This window comes from Embiotoca jacksoni, unplaced genomic scaffold (genome assembly GCF_022577435.1).
Source record: "Embiotoca jacksoni isolate LCO1_2020_lvr unplaced genomic scaffold, fEmbJac1.0.p SCAF_6, whole genome shotgun sequence".
Lineage (NCBI taxonomy): Eukaryota > Metazoa > Chordata > Actinopteri > Embiotocidae > Embiotoca > Embiotoca jacksoni.
Window position 1 is genome coordinate 11,470,655 of NW_027185414.1, and position 19,806 is coordinate 11,490,460.

General features: G+C 41.5%; 2 protein-coding genes across 6 annotated transcripts; both read right to left on the reverse strand.

Annotated features, from left to right (window-relative positions):
• Nucleotides 1-911: 911 nt before the first annotated feature.
• Nucleotides 912-10,614, reverse strand: LOC138213154 (hexokinase HKDC1-like). 5 transcript variants are annotated; one of them, XM_069174069.1, is made up of 21 exons: nt 10,552-10,614; nt 9,409-9,571; nt 9,098-9,255; nt 8,859-8,981; nt 8,645-8,740; nt 8,195-8,294; nt 7,202-7,385; nt 6,929-7,084; nt 6,618-6,851; nt 6,181-6,322; nt 5,863-6,019; nt 5,577-5,725; nt 5,252-5,371; nt 4,930-5,025; nt 4,649-4,748; nt 4,252-4,337; nt 4,005-4,117; nt 3,514-3,669; nt 3,158-3,245; nt 2,074-2,219; nt 912-1,946 (listed from the first exon to the last, which is right to left on the reverse strand). In XM_069174069.1, exons 1-21 carry the CDS (start codon nt 10,612-10,614, stop codon nt 1,811-1,813), a joined length of 2,766 nt encoding a protein of 921 aa, XP_069030170.1. In that variant the 3' UTR covers nt 912-1,810. The 5 variants fall into 5 exon arrangements, with proteins under 5 accessions (XP_069030170.1, XP_069030169.1, XP_069030168.1 ...); XM_069174068.1 differs by having other exon boundaries at nt 4,005-4,126; XM_069174067.1 differs by having other exon boundaries at nt 4,005-4,171.
• Nucleotides 10,615-11,034: 420 nt separating this feature from the next.
• Nucleotides 11,035-19,492, reverse strand: supv3l1 (SUV3-like helicase). The gene is made up of 16 exons (XM_069174315.1): nt 19,066-19,492; nt 18,747-18,824; nt 18,327-18,434; nt 18,121-18,235; nt 17,819-17,987; nt 16,821-16,932; nt 16,362-16,439; nt 16,055-16,146; nt 15,752-15,932; nt 15,345-15,438; nt 14,854-14,973; nt 14,622-14,721; nt 14,394-14,474; nt 14,000-14,176; nt 13,169-13,317; nt 11,035-12,978 (listed from the first exon to the last, which is right to left on the reverse strand). Exons 1-16 carry the CDS (start codon nt 19,343-19,345, stop codon nt 12,564-12,566), a joined length of 2,349 nt encoding a protein of 782 aa, XP_069030416.1. The 5' UTR covers nt 19,346-19,492; the 3' UTR covers nt 11,035-12,563.
• Between the last annotated feature and the right edge of the window lie 314 nt (nt 19,493-19,806).

Sequence of the window (19,806 nt, forward strand, 5' to 3'; positions counted from 1 at the left end):
CACACAAGGAAAGTGCATATATAATAGGACTCGCACACCTTGCTCCCTGAGGAATGCCCACACAGGAAATATCTGATGAGTGGGGTATTTAAAAAAAAAAATTAAAAAAAAAGTTAAAGACAGAGAGGGACAAACAGTGAGGAGAAATGGAAAGGACAAGAGTGACAGAACGTGAGAGGAAAAGAAAGCACGCCAGCCTGTGTGTCAGTCACTGCTCTGTGTTGACGTGCAGGAGCTGCAGCTTCAGGAGCCCAGCTGTGTTTGTGTGCAGCGCTGCACTGAAGCTGCAGTGTCGGGGCATGTTTCAACTGCGAAGATATTAGGTCACGACTAGGACAGTGTGGGATTAGCGCGCGGGCGCGTGTGTGCGTGTGTGTGTGTGTGTGTGTGTGTGTGTGTGTGTGAGGGTGACGCAACCCCTTAGCTGGTAGCATTCTAACCTGTTAATCCCTAACAGATTAGCAACTGTGTTACTCCAGTTAGCACGCAGCTTTCTCTGCGTTTCCTTCCTTTCGGAAATCCTCTCTAATTAATTTCCTTCCTTCATTCCTTCTCTCCTGGCGCTTTAGTGTTGCTGGACATTATATTCTTTCTCATGCACTGCTGTTGTCTTCCTGCATGTCTTCATCGTCAATCAACTCAACATCTAATCTCATGAATGGATTAACATTACACTGATCATTGCACGGCTCATTCTCCCGTCCAGTACCATCAGATCAGTAGTTTTAGATTAGGATGCAATTTGTAATCACAAACTCGTGCTGTAAATTTGCCCTCTAAAGATCTATAAACAGAGTGACATTAGGTCTTTAGACTTAAATCGTATCAAAAATTCTAAAAAAAAAAACTAAAAAAAACACAGCATCTTCAGTTCATTTAGAAAATTAAATAACTAAAATGTAAAGGTCTTTATTTTTGCCTTGCAGACAGACGGATACCGGCGGCTGGGCAAAGCTCCAGCCAGACAGATAAAGTGGACAGACAGAGTGACTAAAAAGGCACAGATGGAGAGACAGACAGAGAGCAGAGAGACAGACAGACTGGTGATCACAAGGACCGAGAGTCAGTCCAGAAGGACTGAACAGAGCGTTGGTTGTTTTTATTGTTGAGAAATGTGGTCAGTGGCATTTCAATCCTCCTCCTGCCCTTCATCAATACTGCTGACTAACGACCACACACACGCACGCACACACACACACACACACACACACGCACACACACACACACACACACACACACACACACACACACACACACACACACACACACACACACACACACACTCTGTCTGTCCTTTAAACAACTAATATTCTATAATAAATATACAAAAATCATTTGGTCAATCAAAGTTTAAATTTAAAGAACTGACGATGAAGCTTATTGGCCAAATTACTCCAAAAATGACTGCAGTGTAAAAGCTGAAGAGAAAGAAACACATGCACGGGAACACATTGTATTGAGTCAGTGTGTTTGAGTAAAAGTGAAGAGGCTGTTCAGCTCTTACCTTCAGAAAACAAAATCAGTTCAGTATGGTCACATTTTAATGCTTGTTATCAATCTTAGATTGTCGTCACCGCGGTAACTAATTTGACAGCTGGTGATATCATTTTGTTTGGTACTCACATTGTTATGGTTTGAGTTGTCTGTCCTTCATTTAGTCATTGTTCCAGTCTAATCTAACACCAGCGCTCTCTCAGACCAACACAGGAGGTCAGCAGTGACGTGAACAGGGGAACGCAGTTCCAAATTGCAAGAGAAAATGTGAAAAAAAAAATAACTTTGGTAAATCAGTTTCCTTAGTTATGTGACGTTACATCTCCTGCGTCTTTCTGGCCACAGCAGTAATGAGGGCAGCACCTTTCCCACTTCCTTCTTCTGATGGCATGAAGGTCACTTTACATTGAGGAGCCAAAGCTCCGGTGGTCTCTCGGAGGATTCGAGAGAAACTAAAACGGCAGCAGAAGAAGAAAATAAAATGTTTAGCTTCTTTAAACAACTTCAAGAAGCAAAGTAAAGAGGAAACTTGACCTGAACCTGTGTTAATCTGACACAGTGTACCAAAATATAACTCACTGTGGATGTAGTTTGTAGAGTGCCCCGTCCACCCCTACTGTGATGTTCAGATGGTCCAGTCCTCGGTTCTCTCTGATCTTATCGGCCACTGCCGCCATTCCTGCCCCACACAGCTGAGCTGCACGGCGTGACACTGCTCCACATACCTATACAACAATAAAAACCTTTATCATTATTGCAACAGTTGACAGTCTGAGCCGGACAATACACCACTTCACAAAGCAGTGGAATAAATATTACTCCACCTCAGACGGAGCTTACAACAGAGAACATTATTTTCTAGACAATGCAATGACTCAAAATTTAAACTCTTAACCTCTCTCTATGATGGAAATGAAAGATTTGTCTCTTCCTCTTGTTTGCATTGTGGCTCCGGAAAGTCTCAGGCCCCGAAAAGTTTCCTTTGTTTTCTGTCTTATTTGCAAGTGATTATTTCCGCATCTAATTAACGACTATCTTGTGACCTACAACCAACTCTGTATTACCATACGAAAGCAGATACAAAGGGAATGGGGGTGATGGTCTACTGTTTGTCCCACTGTATAAAAGCTGACCTACGGAGGAGGGAAGACCCCTTCTTTGCTGGACACCTCTCTTTGAGGGTGCATGTATGTGTTCCTCCTTGCAAGAATAAATGTCCGATGTGTTTGATTTTGAACCAAGCCTCTTGAGTAATTTTTCGAACACTCTACAATTTGAGTCAAACTTGAGACCAGAACTAGACAATGAAGATGCCACTTTTCATTTACAATTCTTAATTTTAATAGTTGTTAACAAGGTTCAGAAGTTTTGAGTGAAGGACAGTCACAGTCACTGTTTTAAGTAGATCTTTCTCAAAGCAGAACAGCACTAATGAGACTTCATTCATTTAGTTGTGGTCCAGATCTTTCTGGTCTTTCCAGTGTGCATGTTGGCTAACCAGCATAGCTCAAGGAGAGACTTTTAAATGAACAGAGAAAATAGTAATATGATAAATTACACCGGTCCACAAGGTGGTCAAAAGTCTGTGAACATAAAGCATCTGTTTGTCTACACTCATGAGGTCTGACTCATCAGCGTCGTGCATTACTTTTCTGTCTCCTACCTCTTTGACGATGATGCTGTCGTCACAGGTGGTGTCGAGCCCCAGCTGCTGGAGGATAGATCTGACCTGCAGTAGCGCCAAGCGGTCACTGGAGGGAGACAGCACACTTACACATGAGGGCAAAATACATGAACACGTTAACATTGAAGGGATCAGCTGCAGGTTTAAGTGGCATATTTGAATAATGGACAGAGCTTTTATTTGTAAGATTTGGAATTAAGCCAAAAGTGACACACACACACACACACACACACACACACACACACACACACACGCACGCACACACACACACACACACACACACACACACGCACGCACGCACACGCATGCACGTACGCACGCACAGTTTCTCTTACCTCTCTATTTGTGACAGATATTTGGTTTGAAAAATTCCGGGTGTTTTTAAGGCTTCGGTGACATGTCCTCTGAACAGCAAACCTCCTCTGGTTAAATCCAGCAATACCTGCCGGACAACTTCACCTAAATACATCCCACTGGTCAGCTTTTCAAACCTGAACACACACACACACACACACACACACACACACACACACACACACACACACACACACACACACACACACACACACACACACACACACACACACAAAATTGTTAAATCCTTAAAAAATGTGAGACCACCTGATCATGTTACAGGGTACTGAACATCTCGATAAATCTGAAAACACATAAGATCACCAAAGCATGAAACAAATAAATGTGCAGAACAATGTTCAAGGCATTTGCACACACAGGAAGATAAAACAAACTGCTCCAATATATAATTGAACATGCGTCTGTTGACTAAGCAGGCTGCATCATATTCTGTTTACAGTGTGTTTCTGACCTTTGTTTTCCAGGGTTGATTGAGTTTTGGTTCACTTCAGTGTCATAAGGTGTGATGATATCATCCAGCGAGCCGTCATCTCCCAGACCTCCCCACTCTGTGTTTATACACATCTTTGAGATCTTGGCATCTCCTTCCTTTTTCTCTCCTTCCGTCCCATCATTCTGCTGGGAGCAAAAAACAACAAATTATCATCCAAACATCACTACAGACACCGACAGATTAAACACTGAGAGAGTTCTTCAACCTTATCGCCCTCTGTTTTTCCTCCCTTTTGTTCTGTCTTCTCAATGTTCCTCAGCTCCTCCATGTAACAAACATTAGAGCCAGTTCCTGTAAAACAGAATCACATGATTGTTTTCTGTTTTACATCAGATGTTACATTTCAAATACAGTCGACAGTGAAAATAGGTGCTGCTTGTCAAACTCAGTGGTTTGTGTTGTGAGTGCACTTATTGACTTACAGAAGACCCACAACACACACAAACGATGCATTATTATTACAATCTTGTATGTACCATTATAACATCGAGCCTACATTTAAGTTCTACCATTGACCCATTCAACCTTCAAATACCTCAAGGTGAGGACTGACCATGCTGTCTTCACTTCGTAAACATATCCTCACCCTAAACATCACATACCAGCAATCAGTCCAATTTCACACTCAGGGTCTTCGTAGGCGCAGCTCATCATCGTCCCAACTGTGTCATTGACAACTGCAACGATGTCCAAGTCAAACTCCTGTTGTCACACAAACACACACACACACACACACACACACACACACACACACACACACACACACACACACACACACACACACACACGTTTTAACTGATTTTAATATATGAATCAAGAATGCAGAATCATTCTTTCATCTGGTCATCATTATAAAACTCTGCTCTGTTGTATTTTGACTCACGTTGAGTCTCTTGATGGCCTCCCGCAGCATGTTAACGACATCATGTCCCTCACAGTCTGTGGCCTTGAAGCCTTTGGTCCAGCTCACCAATGTGCCCTGCGGAATATGCAGAGGTTTAAAAAGGTTATAAAAAAAAGTCAGGGTTTCTGTTTATTTATGTATTTTACTGCTAAAATACACACAAAAAAAAAAAAAAAAAAAAAAAAAGTTGTTTGATCATTGGTTGTTATTGCTATGAGAAAATGTTTTTTGTGGCTGCAACAAACTAATCTGACCTAAATGAACTCAGGCAGAAAACCCACACTCTGATGTCCTCTCTTACCGTATCAATGGCCGTCTGCTCGCAGGGGAAAGAAAAGGTGAAGCCTGTAGGAACACGAGTGTTCTTCATCCCCATGTAGTCCAAGAAGTCACTAATACACTCTGCTATGTGATCAAACAACTAGAGGCAGGCAGAGAGAGAAAGGAAACTTTGCTACAATCAGCAAACAGTGCATTTGATTCTCAGTACAGCCCTATGGAGACAACCCTGCATGTAATGAGCTTCATGGCAGAGTTATGAGAAGATTTAGTACCATTTCAGCAGTAATTCACTAAGTCACTGAGTTTCAGACTTTCCATCTATGTTATGTAAATATGTTTCTCACCTCTTCTCCAGTTCCCTGCATTATCTCCAGTGGTATGGTATAGATTTTATGGTAAAGTCTTGTGCTTGATTGCAGACCTCCTTTAAAGTTCACCAGCAAAACTCGGAAGTTGGTTCCTCCCAGATCCAAGGCAAGGTATTTTCCATACTCTAAATATACACACACACACACAAAAAAAAATCACCCTTATTATATGTTTGTATATTAAAAAAAAACAATTATTCTCAGGTAGAAGCTCAAAGAAATTGTGAAAATGAACAGAAGGTGTGAGCGTTTCATTTCAGACCTGTGCCGTCAGGTGTATGGCATACAAAAGAAGGCAGCATCTTGATTGCAGAGGAGCCTTTACTCTTCAGTCCTGCCTCAAGCCCCGCCCTCATCTTGGCCTTGACCAGCTGGAGCTGCTCTTGGCTCAGTCTGAAGGGAGACAGTGAATCATCCACCTGGAATAACAGGGACAGTGTATATTAAACATGTGAGCAACAACAACGATAATTCTTCCGTGCCCACCTGTGAAGAAATTAACTACCAACAGTGCACATGCACACACACACACACACACACACACACACACACACACACACACACACACACACACCCTAACCTGTCGTTTCTGTGATGCCAGACGTTGGGCAACTGCTGTTACCAAGGCAGCACCTTTGCTGCTGCCGCTGTCTGAGAGGACGAATCTAACATGGCACTCTGGAAGCAGCCGTCGCACCACTTTATGGAGACGTTTAGGATACCTGAAATAAGGGCAGCATTAGTAATTTACCCCTTTTATAAGTCTGGCAACATGATTTAAGAAAATATAATTCAGTTGCATTTGATTACAATACCTACAATGTGGTTTTGTACATCATAGCGTAACCAGTCAGTGTGACGTAACAATTACAACTACAATGTCACAAGAGGAGTAATTCAAACTACTACTTCACCAAATATGAATACATACATTTTATTTAGCTATTTAAAAAAATTTAAATCTGAAATTTCAGCATATGAATGTGAGTGTTGGTGAGTACTTCCACAATAACTTACTGCGGGTGTGTCTTGTACACAGTTCCATCAACACCCACGGTGATCCGTAATGCCCTCAGACACCGGTTCTTCTTGATTCGGGTTAAAATGGCTGCCAGTCCTGCAGCCACCAGATTTGAGGATCTGAAGGACACGATGGTGCTCACATGTTGAACCGCAATGCAGTCGTCAGGTGATGGGTTCAAATCAAGATCCGTGAGAATGTCTCTGGTGTTCTTCAGGCCGCATTTGTACCTGAGAAAGACGAACATGTATATTATCTTTCTGTTTTCAGACAGAGGCAGTGTGACTCAGAAATGGAGATAACTCACTCCTCCATGGCAGCCACATGTGCAGTGGTTATCTTCCCTTTAGTCCTCAGCTCATTGGACACACATCCATCAAATAGCAGTCCTAGTTTAGCCATCTTTAATACAACCAGCCTCACTAGTTCACCCAGATACATCCCACTGACCATCTTCTCAAAGCTATCAGGGAAAAATGAGGGAACAAAGACACAGAGTGGTTTAAGGTTGAAATTAGTGTCATTGATGCAGTGCAACATCATGCGATATCATGACAGTAGACAAAGCTGCTTTCCCCACGTTTGTTTTCCAGGGTTGATGGAGGCTGCGTCCACATCCCTGTCAAACTCTGTGATGTAATCATTCAGGGCCCCATCATCTCCAAAGGCTCCCCACTCAGTGTTCACACACATCCTGCCCTCATCTCCCTCCACCAGGTCAACATGGCGCATATCCTCCATATAGCATGCATTGGTGCCGGTACCTATAAGATCACAAACACACAGGACATACATACAGTTATATTAATGCTATTTAAAGGACCTGGCTACTTTAATCGTCTAAAAAAGATATTCAGCATGAATTAATCTGAAACTGCAAACTTTAAATCAACACTATCAGCAGCAGGTTAACTTAAAGGTGCACAACAAATATCAGATTTTGAAGATTTGATTATTTCATGGTAGTATGCCAAAACATGTTCATTTTGCACAATAAAAGATAATTCGTTTTACGTTTAATGACAATAAGGAAGGGAATTTCATTGTGATTTCTCTGTGTCTGTTGTTTTTGTTGTTTGCAATTCAGGTGTTCCTTTTGTTGTGAACACTGCAGCATAAAAATGGAAGATCTAAATCATTATAAAGGATATTTGTCAGCAGGTCATCTGCTGCCTTACACAGTCACAGTCAGTGGTGAAGGATGCACTGGCATCCTTTAATGACTGCAAGTAAAAGTATGGTAACAACGGGTAAAAACAGTTAATCACAAGTAAAAGTGAGAAATCACAGTAAAAATACTCATTTGCTTCCTGCGACTGATACAGATCATTAATACGGATGCATCAAGGTGTAAGCAGCGTTGTATTGTTTACACCGTGTATTGTTTACATCCTTGGGGTCAAGCCCCTCCAAAGAGTCACCAGATACGATTATTGGGAGACAAAAGAAGAGGTTCAGAGGAGAAATCTCTCTTTCCCATCTATCTGATATGTAAAACGGGGTCTCAACCGGTTTTGTAAGTTTGAACACGACTAGCTACAGAGGCTAGTATGAATTATATGGAAGTACTTACCAATGATGAGTCCTATTTCACAGTACTGGTCATCAAAACCGCAGGTCATCATGGTAGCGACAGTGTCATTAACCATAGCTAACACTTCTATGTTCATATCCTGCACAGAGTTACAGAGTGATACACCAGGTCATCATAACAGTACAGTTTATGACGGGTAATGTTTCTATAGTGATAGTTATGACTACTGTGCCGTGTCTGTAATGTTTCAGTCCCATAGTTTTTATTTTATCTTCCATCTACACTTTTTCTGACCTTTTCTATACAGTTCACCTCTGATTTCATTTTCTTATTATCTGCTTCGGTAATGTCAGCATAGGTTTAATCCCAGTTGGAGTAGCTATTGAGTTTTCAGAATTAGTTTAATGTTTAGAATAATCTCCTCATGTCTGATGATTGACAATTAGTTTATAGGTAACTAATGATGTAGTGAGTGCCATGGCGTCCTACCCCAGTTCTGTCAATAGCCTCTTTTAGGGCCTGGACCACGTCTTTTCCCTGAAGGCATCGAGCCCTGAAGTTCTTGCTCCAGTTTAATAATAATCCCTACAGGGAGGAAATAAAAATAATCTAAATCTAAACAGAATTACCATGTCAACATACAGGGCAGTAGAGTATACTGTATAGGTCATGAGAACCAGATGTTTGGATGTAGATGTCACACCTGATCCAAGGTGTGGTGTTCACAGGGGAAGGAGAAAGTGAAGGCCAGAGGATGTTTCTTCTCTAAACTGATGTTCTTCTTTTGCAGGAAGTCTTTTAGAGACTGTGACACGTGGTCAAATAACTACAAAGAGTCAGAGAAATGGAAGACAGAGAAGTTGAAACCTCTTATTGTTTTTTTATGTCCACAAACGTAGTGCTTCTGCTCCAAAACGGATCAAATTTAATGTATTCTTTTACCTCTGTTCCTCTTCCACTGAGCTTCTCCTTTGGTATTGGGTAGGTCCTCTCCTCCATCTCCACTCCTCCCTTCCTAATCCCCATGCCCTCTCTCACTTTAACCCGCAGCACTTTAAACTTGGAGCCTCCAAGATCCAGTGCCAAAAACTGTCCTTTCTCTGCATTAGTAAAAAATGAAAACAAATAAAAAAAGTCAGACAAAATCTATAATCTGCTCTTTTGAATATCAGTGGTCCTATATTGGGTTTTTTTTTAGATCACAAAAAAACAAACTTTAAAAACAGTTTGAAAACCATTAAAGCGAGTATAACCTGATCCATCAGGAGTGGAGCGGACATGTGTTGGCAGCATCCTCACCGCTGCTGCAACGTTGCTCTCTGCTGAAAGCCCCTTCTTCATTTCAGCTTGGAAACGAGTCGAGATGTCACTTAACTGGTCGTCGTGGAGACGCATTGCATGCAGAAACCTATCCACCTGGAAAAGATGAGCAGAGAGACAGCAAACAGAGAGCGCTCAGAATCAAACACAAATGAGCCATGAAGATGGATTTTCACTGACTGGACTTAGAAGACAAGGAACAAGAAGAAATGAGAGGGAGGAAGAGGAGTCTCCTTAAGGCGTTTCTTGATGGGACAGAAGGAAACCATAACTTGGAATAAATACATGAGAGCTATAAGAACTTTTGATCTTATAAACAAGCTAGGAGGTATCAATAATCCTGTCTACTGTATGCTGCCCAAACTTCCATTGTTCATGAGACAAAGTTCCTCTGGCTGTGCACACGGCTGAGGTTCAGTATTTGTGCCGAGTGTGTGCATGGGAGTGTCAATACTTTGTCCCTGTGAGAATATGATTTGATCCAGTCAGCAATAAGAGGAGCAGTCACACTGGCAGGCGAGGAAGTTAATCATTGTTGAGAAAAAATGAAATGGGGACGAAGTAATTAATGATTACAGAACCTTGATCATCTTATTAGTCGTGGCTACTGCCTTATCTCTTAGTAAAGTTAGTCAGGTATATGTCTGCAAAAGGTCACTATGCAAAGATGAGGCATTTTAATCACTCCTTTTCTGGATATACCACACCATAGCTGCTTGAATAGTAAATTATAAAACACTATAACAATTATGGAGGAGGACACTTTTAATCCTGCACTGTAAGGGGAAAAACAATAACGGTGAATCAATCTTTTACAATGAACTTGGTATGATTTACAAAAAAAATATAATTTCAAAGTAATTGTCAGCAAAAATGAGGAAATAAGTCAAATGCATTTGTAACTTTCACCTTCACATTGAATGAATGATTTGAGGGCTCCAAACTTAGTTGTTACCAGGCAATAATAATATGCATTTCTTCAAATGCTTTTGAATATATTACATTAATCATGATCAATTTCTCCTCTGTAGTACATGTCTAACTGAAAGTTGAGTTAAACTTGTTTGTCCTCTCACCTTCTTTGTGGGGTCCTCCTTGAGTTTGGCGAAGTAGAAGGAAACGAGATGAACAGCCAACATTTTGATGGACAGATCACACCACCATGAAAACTCTTCCAGGTATATGAGCCTGTGTTCCTGTCCGTGCAGGTGAAGAACACTTCGATGCAAAGATGAGAACCGTGTTCAATGTGTACAGATGTTAAGATACAATCTGTTGTTTTCCCCCCCCTGCCTCTCTCTGCTGGTGTTACTTTGCTCTTTCTGTTCTCACTAACCAGAGCCCAACCTCTGCCCTGACTAATGATTAACAACAAGCCAAACCCCTTTCTACTATCATTTCCTCCATTCTTTCAGTGACACCGCCCATCCCGGCCTTCTGTCTAGTTTCATCAGTCTCCATTGACCCACACTAGACCTCTACTCAAGTTCTGCAGACTCTCCAAAGTTTTAGCAACACATGCCCGGGTTACTCAGCAAAGATCATGGAAATAAGGAAGAAACATTTTGATATCTTTTAATGCACCGTCAGTGAGCTATAACCCCATAGGTATGACACTTCTGAAAGACAATGATGCCAGATTAAAAGAAACCAAGACTGGATATAAAGTGTGCTATCAACACCAAACAACCTGTATCATTTATGAGGCAGACAAATATCTGAGGGAATGAGGCGACAGTTCAACAAGCATCAGCGTGACAAAAGGCCCGTCATTACAAACACATGCCGTGTAACCAGACATTGTACAAACCCACACAACACTAGGTTACATTATCCATCTGATAGACAGGAGCAGCCATTTGAACATCATGCAGCTTCAATGAGGACTTGGAAAAAGATGAGAAGAGTATTTATGATTCTGTGAAATAAGAGAAAGTCAAATTGTAAAAAAGGGCATATAGACATGTTAATGGATTAAAATTGTCATTTACTGTGCAGTCAAGTATGTCTATCCCATCAATGTGACCAACGTGTGATCAATGTCCCTCAACACTGATGCGGTTTGTCATGTCAGGTTTAACATGAGTTGAGATTTTTCTTCTTAGTATATGCACTCATCTTTCCTGTTTTTCACCAACACACTTGATATTTGGCTTTAATTGTCACATGTGATTTAATCACTTTGTTGCCTCACTGAAAATTCCTGGAAACTTTGTGAGTGAATTATGCTAAATCGAATGTCCCTTCCATTGAGTTACTTCAGAGGTAGTTTCACATTTGTTTTGGACTATTTTGCCCTTCCCTGGTGTGAGCTGCATAATCAACATGAAATCAAGATGGTCAAAACATTGTTTTTATTGACAAATGTCCTCTTCAATGTACAAACAAGAAAAAAATATTCTATTTTACCTGTATACAGACACTAATCGGGCAGCACTCGAACTGTTCTCCTTTGGTCTGTGATGAAATGGTTATATAACTATATATTTGAGAGCTAACAGACTAACAGACCAGCATACGGTGCTTTTAAAAATGTTTTCTGGTCTCAAAAATGTTTCGTAAATGCCAAGAGATGTCAATCAATTTTGTTGGTGGCTAATCTGACTGTTTCATATTAGTTTCCACGGTGATTCTGAGCATTATTTTATGCTCACACTGAAATAGGAGAATCTCTCACCAGATACCTGATACAGTAGTTCACAGTAACCTGAAATAGATACATTTTCTGGCACCAGTTAGTTTATCCATTTGTAGGTTTGAAGGAAACATAAACGGTTATGTTTGTAGCAAGTAAAACAAGTAAATTATGTGACAACATTCAAATGATCCAGTATTGTGGCATAAATCTCAGTCCAGACCAAGTGATCAGAATCAAACTCTGCAGCTGTGTTCAAACTGACATGTTGGAGTTGTATTTTTAAAGCTGGAGCTGAAAGCTTATCGTGATACTTTCAATACTGATAAGGTGCATACATACCTTCTGCCTGCTTCAAATCATGATTCATTTCAAACAAAGTTCCAGATGTTATCTAAGGCTTCAATCAGTTACTGGAACAGAACCAACTGTGGACATCAGAAAACTGCCCCCTCATTTCTTCTTTTTCCTTTTCCCTTTGCTGTGTCCTGTGTCGAGTGCACTCTGATTGGTGATGTCCCACTTTTGATCTTTAGACCACTCCCTCTGCAGCTGCTGGAGCAGATCAGGGGTCAACAGCCCATCTCTCACCAGGCGACTCGCCAGAGACCTGTCCATCATCTCTCCTGAGCCTCGTTGTCCCGTCTGATTTCTGCCGCTGGTCAATAAATGACTGCTGACAGTTGCACTATTACCACCTGTCTGGCCATGCCTGTTGCTCTGTGTCCGTAGTGGGTCAGTGATGGTTGGGTCAGTGGCTCTGATGAGGCGGGTGATATTTCGGACACCTTGCTGGATAATATCATCAAGCTCCTGCTGGATTTGTCGAATCGAGGCCGTATCTGGAAACATGTCCATGAAGCGGTAGCTATAGAGACGTGCAGACATCAACAGCAACGAGGGTTAGGAAGGCAAGCATTCTTGAACAGGACTCATGTAATGCAATAAAGAAAAGTTCATGGAAACAAACAGCGTGATAATCAGACATTAAAGGCACAGGTGGAATTGATGGTTACACCAACCGACAACCACTTAGAGAAGTGGAAATATAAAGTTACCTCAACCAGAGGTACAGATCCAGCACATCATGGACAGCTTCCAAGTGAACCAGGTCTTTGATGTTTTTGGGTGGAGCCATAGGCCAACTGACATGACGACACACCCATTCAAATGTCAGGGGTTCGTCTCGACTGAACTGACGGGCAAACTGAAAGAGAAACAGGATTCAAATGAGAGCGACAAAGAACGTAAAGGAAAGGACGGGACGGGACGGTAAATACAATGAAATACTGTCGAACATTCTGAGTGTTACTATTAACAGTAACCCCATGAATAATAGCGTTATCGATACCATCATTGTGACTAGTTACAACTTCATTATTATATCATTAAATAAGTCTTCTGGTTTGCATTTCCGTTGTACTAAGCATTATTCTTCACTTACGTCGCCAACACCAATAAATAAAGCTTCACCCTGAATCTCAAAGGTTGCTTCTCGGTCATCATTTCTATTCTGCAGCTAATCTTGCTTTTATCAGGATGATATAACCATGAGAAAGCATACAGTTGAGTGACTATAAAATGCAATCACCCAACCTTTGAAATTATTTACAACACTGAATCAGTTTCTGATGTCTGATAAACAGAAAACACTTCAGTGTCGAAGTAAAACTAAATCTCTACAAACCGATTTAAGTAACAGAGGGTGTGTCTGATTGATGACTACAGTTCCAACATCACCCTGTCCTTTCCAATAATTAAATAAATCACTTCTGTTACTTTTAATGAATCATTTTACTCTCTCTATCAGCATTTTCCACTGCTCCCTCCTGACCTCCCTCCATCAAGTGTCATGCATCCTTTCCATTTTTACATTGTGTCATTCTCACCTTTAGGAAGGAGGTGCAGACAAAAGGCTGTTTTTTGTTGATGGGAGCCGTGCAGAAGACGTAGCGTGACCTCAGGTTAAGAGGTATATGCTGAATCATATCAGCCAGAAACTTGAAGTCGTCGATGTTGCAGACAAAATACATACCGTCCACTTGAGAGAGGCTGACAAATATGTCCTGAGAAACAGACACAGAGAGAGTCAACAGATGTATGATATGATGCTTACAAAAAACAGTGTGTAGTTGGGGTCACATTTCAGATATTTGATTTGGAGTATTTCTTTTATTTCTGCATTAGTACGTTTACTGAAGTAAAGAATCTGAATAGTTGTCCACCACCGTTTTTATAATGGGTAATGAAACTGAGGACAAATAAAAAGTTGGCTATACTCACAACAAGGTTGGACAGTGTAGCATCAGGCAGATGATAGGCAAACATCTCTATCTGCTCTGCAGTCGGATGAAGACCTGCAGTCTGAGACAAAGAAGGACAGACGAACGTTCGAAAAAACATTTGAATACCGTAAGGGATGCCCAGTGAAAGTGGCTTTATCTAAGATTTTGTGTGTGTGTGTGTGTGTGTGTGTGTGTGTGTGTGTGTGTGTGTGTGTAAAATTATCACCTCTATGGGATCTATGGCCTGGCTGAGGATTTCCTTCAGGACAGGCAGATCATCTCGGTGCATCGTCGTAACTTCTCCCTCTTTAAACTTGGAGGAGAACCTACGACAGGTGTCGGAGAGGACGAGGGTAAAATATTAACCTGACAAATAGTAAAGCTTGATTGTATTGTGTCTTCTGTCCCATTTTTAATCCCCCAGAATGGTGATAACCTCAGAAAGAAACGTGACTGACCTCCCTGCACGGCCGGAAATCTGCAGAGCCTGCGATGTGCTGATGGTCTCCATCTGTTTCTCTCCTTTCTCATTAACGTTAGGCTTCACCAGACTGTTGAAGATGATACGTTTTATACTCCTGGAGAGAGAGAGAGAGAGAGAGGTGAGGTGAGGTGAGGTGAGGTGAGGTGAGGTGAGGTGAGGTGAGGTGAGGTGAGGTGAGGTGAGGAAGAGACAGACAAGGGCAGAGATGTAAGTCGAGTTGATCTACACATTGAATTGACTACAATCTGCCACTGATGCTAAAACTTGAAGATTTGAGTCTTGTTAAAGCCCTAATTTGAACTCGTTCAAAGATTTTTGAGCCAATGTAGAAATACATGTTAAGTAATCAGAAATACAAATAAATTGAACAGCTTTTCTGTAATCTTTAATAATTGGGTTTTGTTAAAAAAGAAACAAAACTTAAAATGGCTCTCCCATTAATTCATAACATATGATGGTGCTTACAGGTTTAGGCCCATGCCAATAGCATCTGTAGCAACCAAGATCTTGCAGTGGTCATCAGGGTCATTGAACTTCTTGGCCTGGGACAGCTTGGTGCCTTTAAATCACAGCACAGCGAAGAGGGGTCAAATAAAGGTTTATACACCAATATATGAATTGAAAATGTTTTTTTCTTTCAATCTGATATTGATTTTGTACCAAAAGTTGAGTTTTAGCTGAAATCAGTAAACATTTTTACAGAGACCAAACTAGTCCGTTAACTTCCTTAACTAAAATCAACTTGTTATTACGCCAATTCACAGATTGGAAAACAAACAGTTTTTGCCTGCCCTACACACAAACATATGTACATTCATATATACATTCATGTGACTAGTATTCGTCCTCCTGTAAACCACTCACACACTCACCTGGAGGTAAGCTCCCATATATGACAGCACATTCTTGTCCTCTGACCTCAATCTGTCTGCTTATAGAGTAGATGTCATTTTTACTGAAGCACACAATACAGTCTCCTGGTTTCAGGTTGTCTAATGACTCCACGGCATTATCTGAGATTGAGAATGGAGTTAGGCGCTGGTAGGTGTGGACCTGAAGAGAGAGGGAGAGCGGGTTATGAGGAGAGAGTGGCGGTCCAAAGGAAAAGGTTAAAAACCTTGGAAACCGTCATCCAGCATCTTGTCTGTCTGCCGTGCAGCGTTTTACAGCCTCACCTCCACCTCCTCTCCGGTGGTGTACATCAGCTCTCTGATAAAGTCTATGGCTGCAGATTCCCCACACACGTGAATCTCCTCTGCGCAGAGACCTACACGAACACACAGAAAGGGAACAGAAAGTTTTAGAAGTTGGTCATCAGTTCAGCTGAATGCCAGAATAATCAACAGGTGGAACAGTGCAACAGATCCTCTGTATGTGATTGTCTGTGTTTGGTGTGTGTGTGTGTGTGTGTGTGTGTGTGTGTGTGTGTGTGTGTGTGTGTGTGTGTGTGTGTGTGTGCATGCGTGCGTGTGTGTTACAAACCCAGCAGCGCTCTGGTCCACGCCCAGCCTCTGGAAGGATCTCGGATCATTTGAATTTCATCTATTACTGCCACCTCATCTACAGACACATAAAGAAACTGTGGTAAATAATTCATTTTTAATCCATTGACATAAGAAACATTTGCATTTTTACATGATCTGACATGAGAAACAAACAATATCACAATGAATAGATGTTTGTTCAAAACTTTTGGATTTTGGCTGATGAGCCCTCTGAAGAAAGACAAATATGGACTTAACATATGACATAAAAACAAACAAACGGATCCCTGATCTATTAATTTACGGACAGTAAGGAACTATCTGCTGAGTATCAGTGATTACACCCACAACACAAAAACCTTTCACGGATAATAATTTCATTATTATTCTGAAAAGATGATTCCATCGGACCACAATCTCTTATGATCAGGGAAAATGAATTTTAACGTGTACTTACAAGGTGTGGTGACATTGCACATCTCGATGGTGCAGGCCACATGATCAGCTGCTCGACCCTCCAAGTCCATGAAGGTCCTCTCCTCCCCAGTAACCAGGTCACATGGTACACCCTAGGAGTATACATACAAACAGGCAGGAGTATCAGCGTAGAGGAAAGATGAGATCATGAGAACATGTGCATGTGATGGGGAATAGAAAAATGAGCTGCAACCATGACATTAAACAATAATTCAAATATGAATGTTGCTTCAAAGAAGCTACAAATTCTAAAACGTGGAGGCTTCACAGACATCTTCAAGCTGACAGCACAGAAGATCTAAACCATCTGCACAGTTTCAAGGTGGACAGCCAAGATTAGTGTCACCAGTTCAGTATCTGACTTCATGTTAAATATGGTCACAATCCCCCATCTGTTCCTGATTTATGGTGTTAAATAATGGCCCGGAAAGGTAGATTTTTATTTTATTTTTATGTCACACTGAAGTTGACCTTTGGAATTTGGATACAAAATGTCAAACTTCATAATTTTATCCTGTTCGAAATGTGTGAATTTTCTTTCATAATTAGTGAATACATTTTCTTAATTTATGGCCACAAACGTGTTTTGCGAAATCCCAGTGACCTTTGACCCCCAAAATCTTTGTGCCGAATTTAATGAAATTCCCTCAAAGGGTTCCTGAGATATCGCGTTCACACTAATGGAGCGGACAGACAGATGGAACAACCTGAAAACATAACAACGCACAGGCATAAACAAAATTGAGTCAGCAAAATATGAGAAGTTCTCTTTCTTATTCAATGTTTTCTTTGTCATTAAAACCTAAATTACCCACAATGCAACCACTAACAGTTAACTCGCAGGATTTGGGCAATGGTGATATTTTGAATAGCTCCTTCCTATACAACCTTTTCTTTTCCCCCCACATCTGAAGTAGCTCCCTCCGAGAAACAACAATGATGTATAAAATAAGTGGACAGGAGAAAACGGACACATACAGCAACGTTGCTCTTCTCAAAGATCTCGTGGGCGAGCAGTTTCAGGGGACCACAGTAGACTCCAGACTTAGCAGCCAGGTAGCGCTGGATGGCGTGGTAGGTTTTCCCGCTGTTCGTGGGTCCAGCGTGGAAAATCACCTTCCTCTGGATGGCTCGAGCCTCAGGGTACCTGATGGGCACACAAACGCACGCAAGTTATGACACATGTATAGAGATGGTGAAACCTAGAAGCATTACCATGAAGAAGTACCAGCATGACCATGACGTATACGGTACGTGGTCCGACTCTCTGACACACATACCAGCTGGCAGGGACTCTGAGGTCGGAGATCTTTCTCAGGTCATCCATACAGTCTAGCATGGGAAAGATTTGCTTGGCATGACGCATGAAGTATGGGTAGATGTCATCGACGTGACCTTGGGAGAAACACATGTGACCGTTACCTTAAGAGTTATTTGAATGAATTAACAGTAGTTATAGAAACAACTCCATCGTGAGGGGACAAACCTGCTCCCCAGCAGACGTCATTGAGGATGATGTGCAGGTCGGCGGAGAGCGACGTCATTTCCAGGATGTACTTTCTGAAGCTGATGAAGGCCTGGTGGAAGAGACGAGCTGTATGCACACAAGGGGAAGACAAATGGAGGGAAGGTCTTTGCAAAATGTTCTCGGTTTGATGAGAACTTTTATCAGCATGTCTGTGTACAATAACCAGTGTCGGAGGGTAACTAATTACATATAACTGAATAACAAAATGAATGTAAGTGTGATCAGTTACAGTTATTGAGAAAGATGTCATTAAGTTACAGTTACTATTAAAATGTTGGTGATTACACATGGGTTTCATCTGAATATAAGCATTAACCAAGAGTAGGAGATTAAGACGCGTTTTGGAGGACAAATGAACATTTGACAGTGTTTTCTCACCGTCAAGGCCGTGGTCTGCTGCCAGCTTCTGCATCTCCTTCCTTTTGTAAAACCGGTTCAGAACTTTCAGCAGTTCATCTGAATCACAGACACGAACAGCAGGAAAAAAGAAACAAGCTTTTAGAAAATACACAGAAAATCTATTCCAAGTCCGTAACTCTCCGTGAACCAACACCCCAAACAAACATCTAAATGTTCTGACAGGTCTGTCAGCGGACCCAAACAGCACATTTTACGGATTATATTGATTTTTTTTTTTTTTTTTTTTTTTTAAATGCTGAATAAATGAACTCTTAAGTTCAGCGGTGATTTGACTCACTCTTATCGAGCGGCTGGGTCAGCTCGGCTCCTACACCCCCGTCTGCCGAGGAGTCGGTCTTCAGGGAGACGGGCACGAACAGCGAGGTGTCCGGGGGCTTCTGAGAGGAGCTGTTCGACGAAACACTTCGGCTGCAAACTACAGAACCAGCCTGGTGTCGTCCGTGCAACGAACTAGACCCAGGAGACACATGGAGGCTCCCTGCGGTGATGCGAGTCGCCCGGGTGTTGACGCCGCGTTGGAGCCGAGAAAACAAATACAAACAGCGGTTTACTGACATCGCTGCGAGTGTTTGTTTTGTTTTTTTTGTTTTTTTATCCCAGGGGGCAGCACATTACGTGGGATGCGTACAAAAAAAAAAGTGTGCTATTGTCGCTCCATGCTGTTCCGCAGGTCTGAATGTGTGGTATATACAACACCAAATCCAACAGAGGACGGTCAACACGTTTCTCTTCCTGTAACGTGTGGTAGGACCAGTGAATATACAGCTCACCACAGATTTGCCTGCGTTAAAATTGAAAAGAAAATACATTTTATTCAAAACTAACATCAGATCACATTTTGAAACACTTCAGATTTTCAAGTGATTTAATTTGACAGAAAAAAATATTTTGTTTTATTTACTCAGCTTCAAAAATAAGAAAATTATGAACAGGCAAAACCAAGTATGACCGCGTCACTGATCCCGAAGATCGTATATGAAATAGTGAAGCCTGACTCTAAAGAAAATATCCCGCCCTC

Excerpts from the sequence above, each read along its gene's own strand:
- LOC138213154 (XM_069174067.1), bottom strand. The coding sequence starts at position 10,614 with ATGTTGGCTGTTCATCTCGTTTCCTTCTACTTCGCCAAACTCAAGGAG. Across the intron at positions 9,572-10,551 it reads AGGAGGACCCCACAAAGAAG|GTGGATAGGTTTCTGCATGC; the intron begins GTGAGAGGACAA and ends CATCTTTTCCAG. Across the intron at positions 6,852-6,928 it reads CATGTGGCTGCCATGGAGGA|GTACAAATGCGGCCTGAAGA; the intron begins GTGAGTTATCTC and ends CGTCTTTCTCAG.
- supv3l1 (XM_069174315.1), bottom strand. The coding sequence starts at position 19,345 with ATGTCAGTAAACCGCTGTTTGTATTTGTTTTCTCGGCTCCAACGCGGC. Across the intron at positions 18,236-18,326 it reads TGACGTCTGCTGGGGAGCAG|GTCACGTCGATGACATCTAC; the intron begins GTTTGTCCCCTC and ends GTTTCTCCCAAG. Across the intron at positions 12,979-13,168 it reads GATCTGTACCTCTGGTTGAG|CTACCGCTTCATGGACATGT; the intron begins GTAACTTTATAT and ends ACGTCTCTATAG.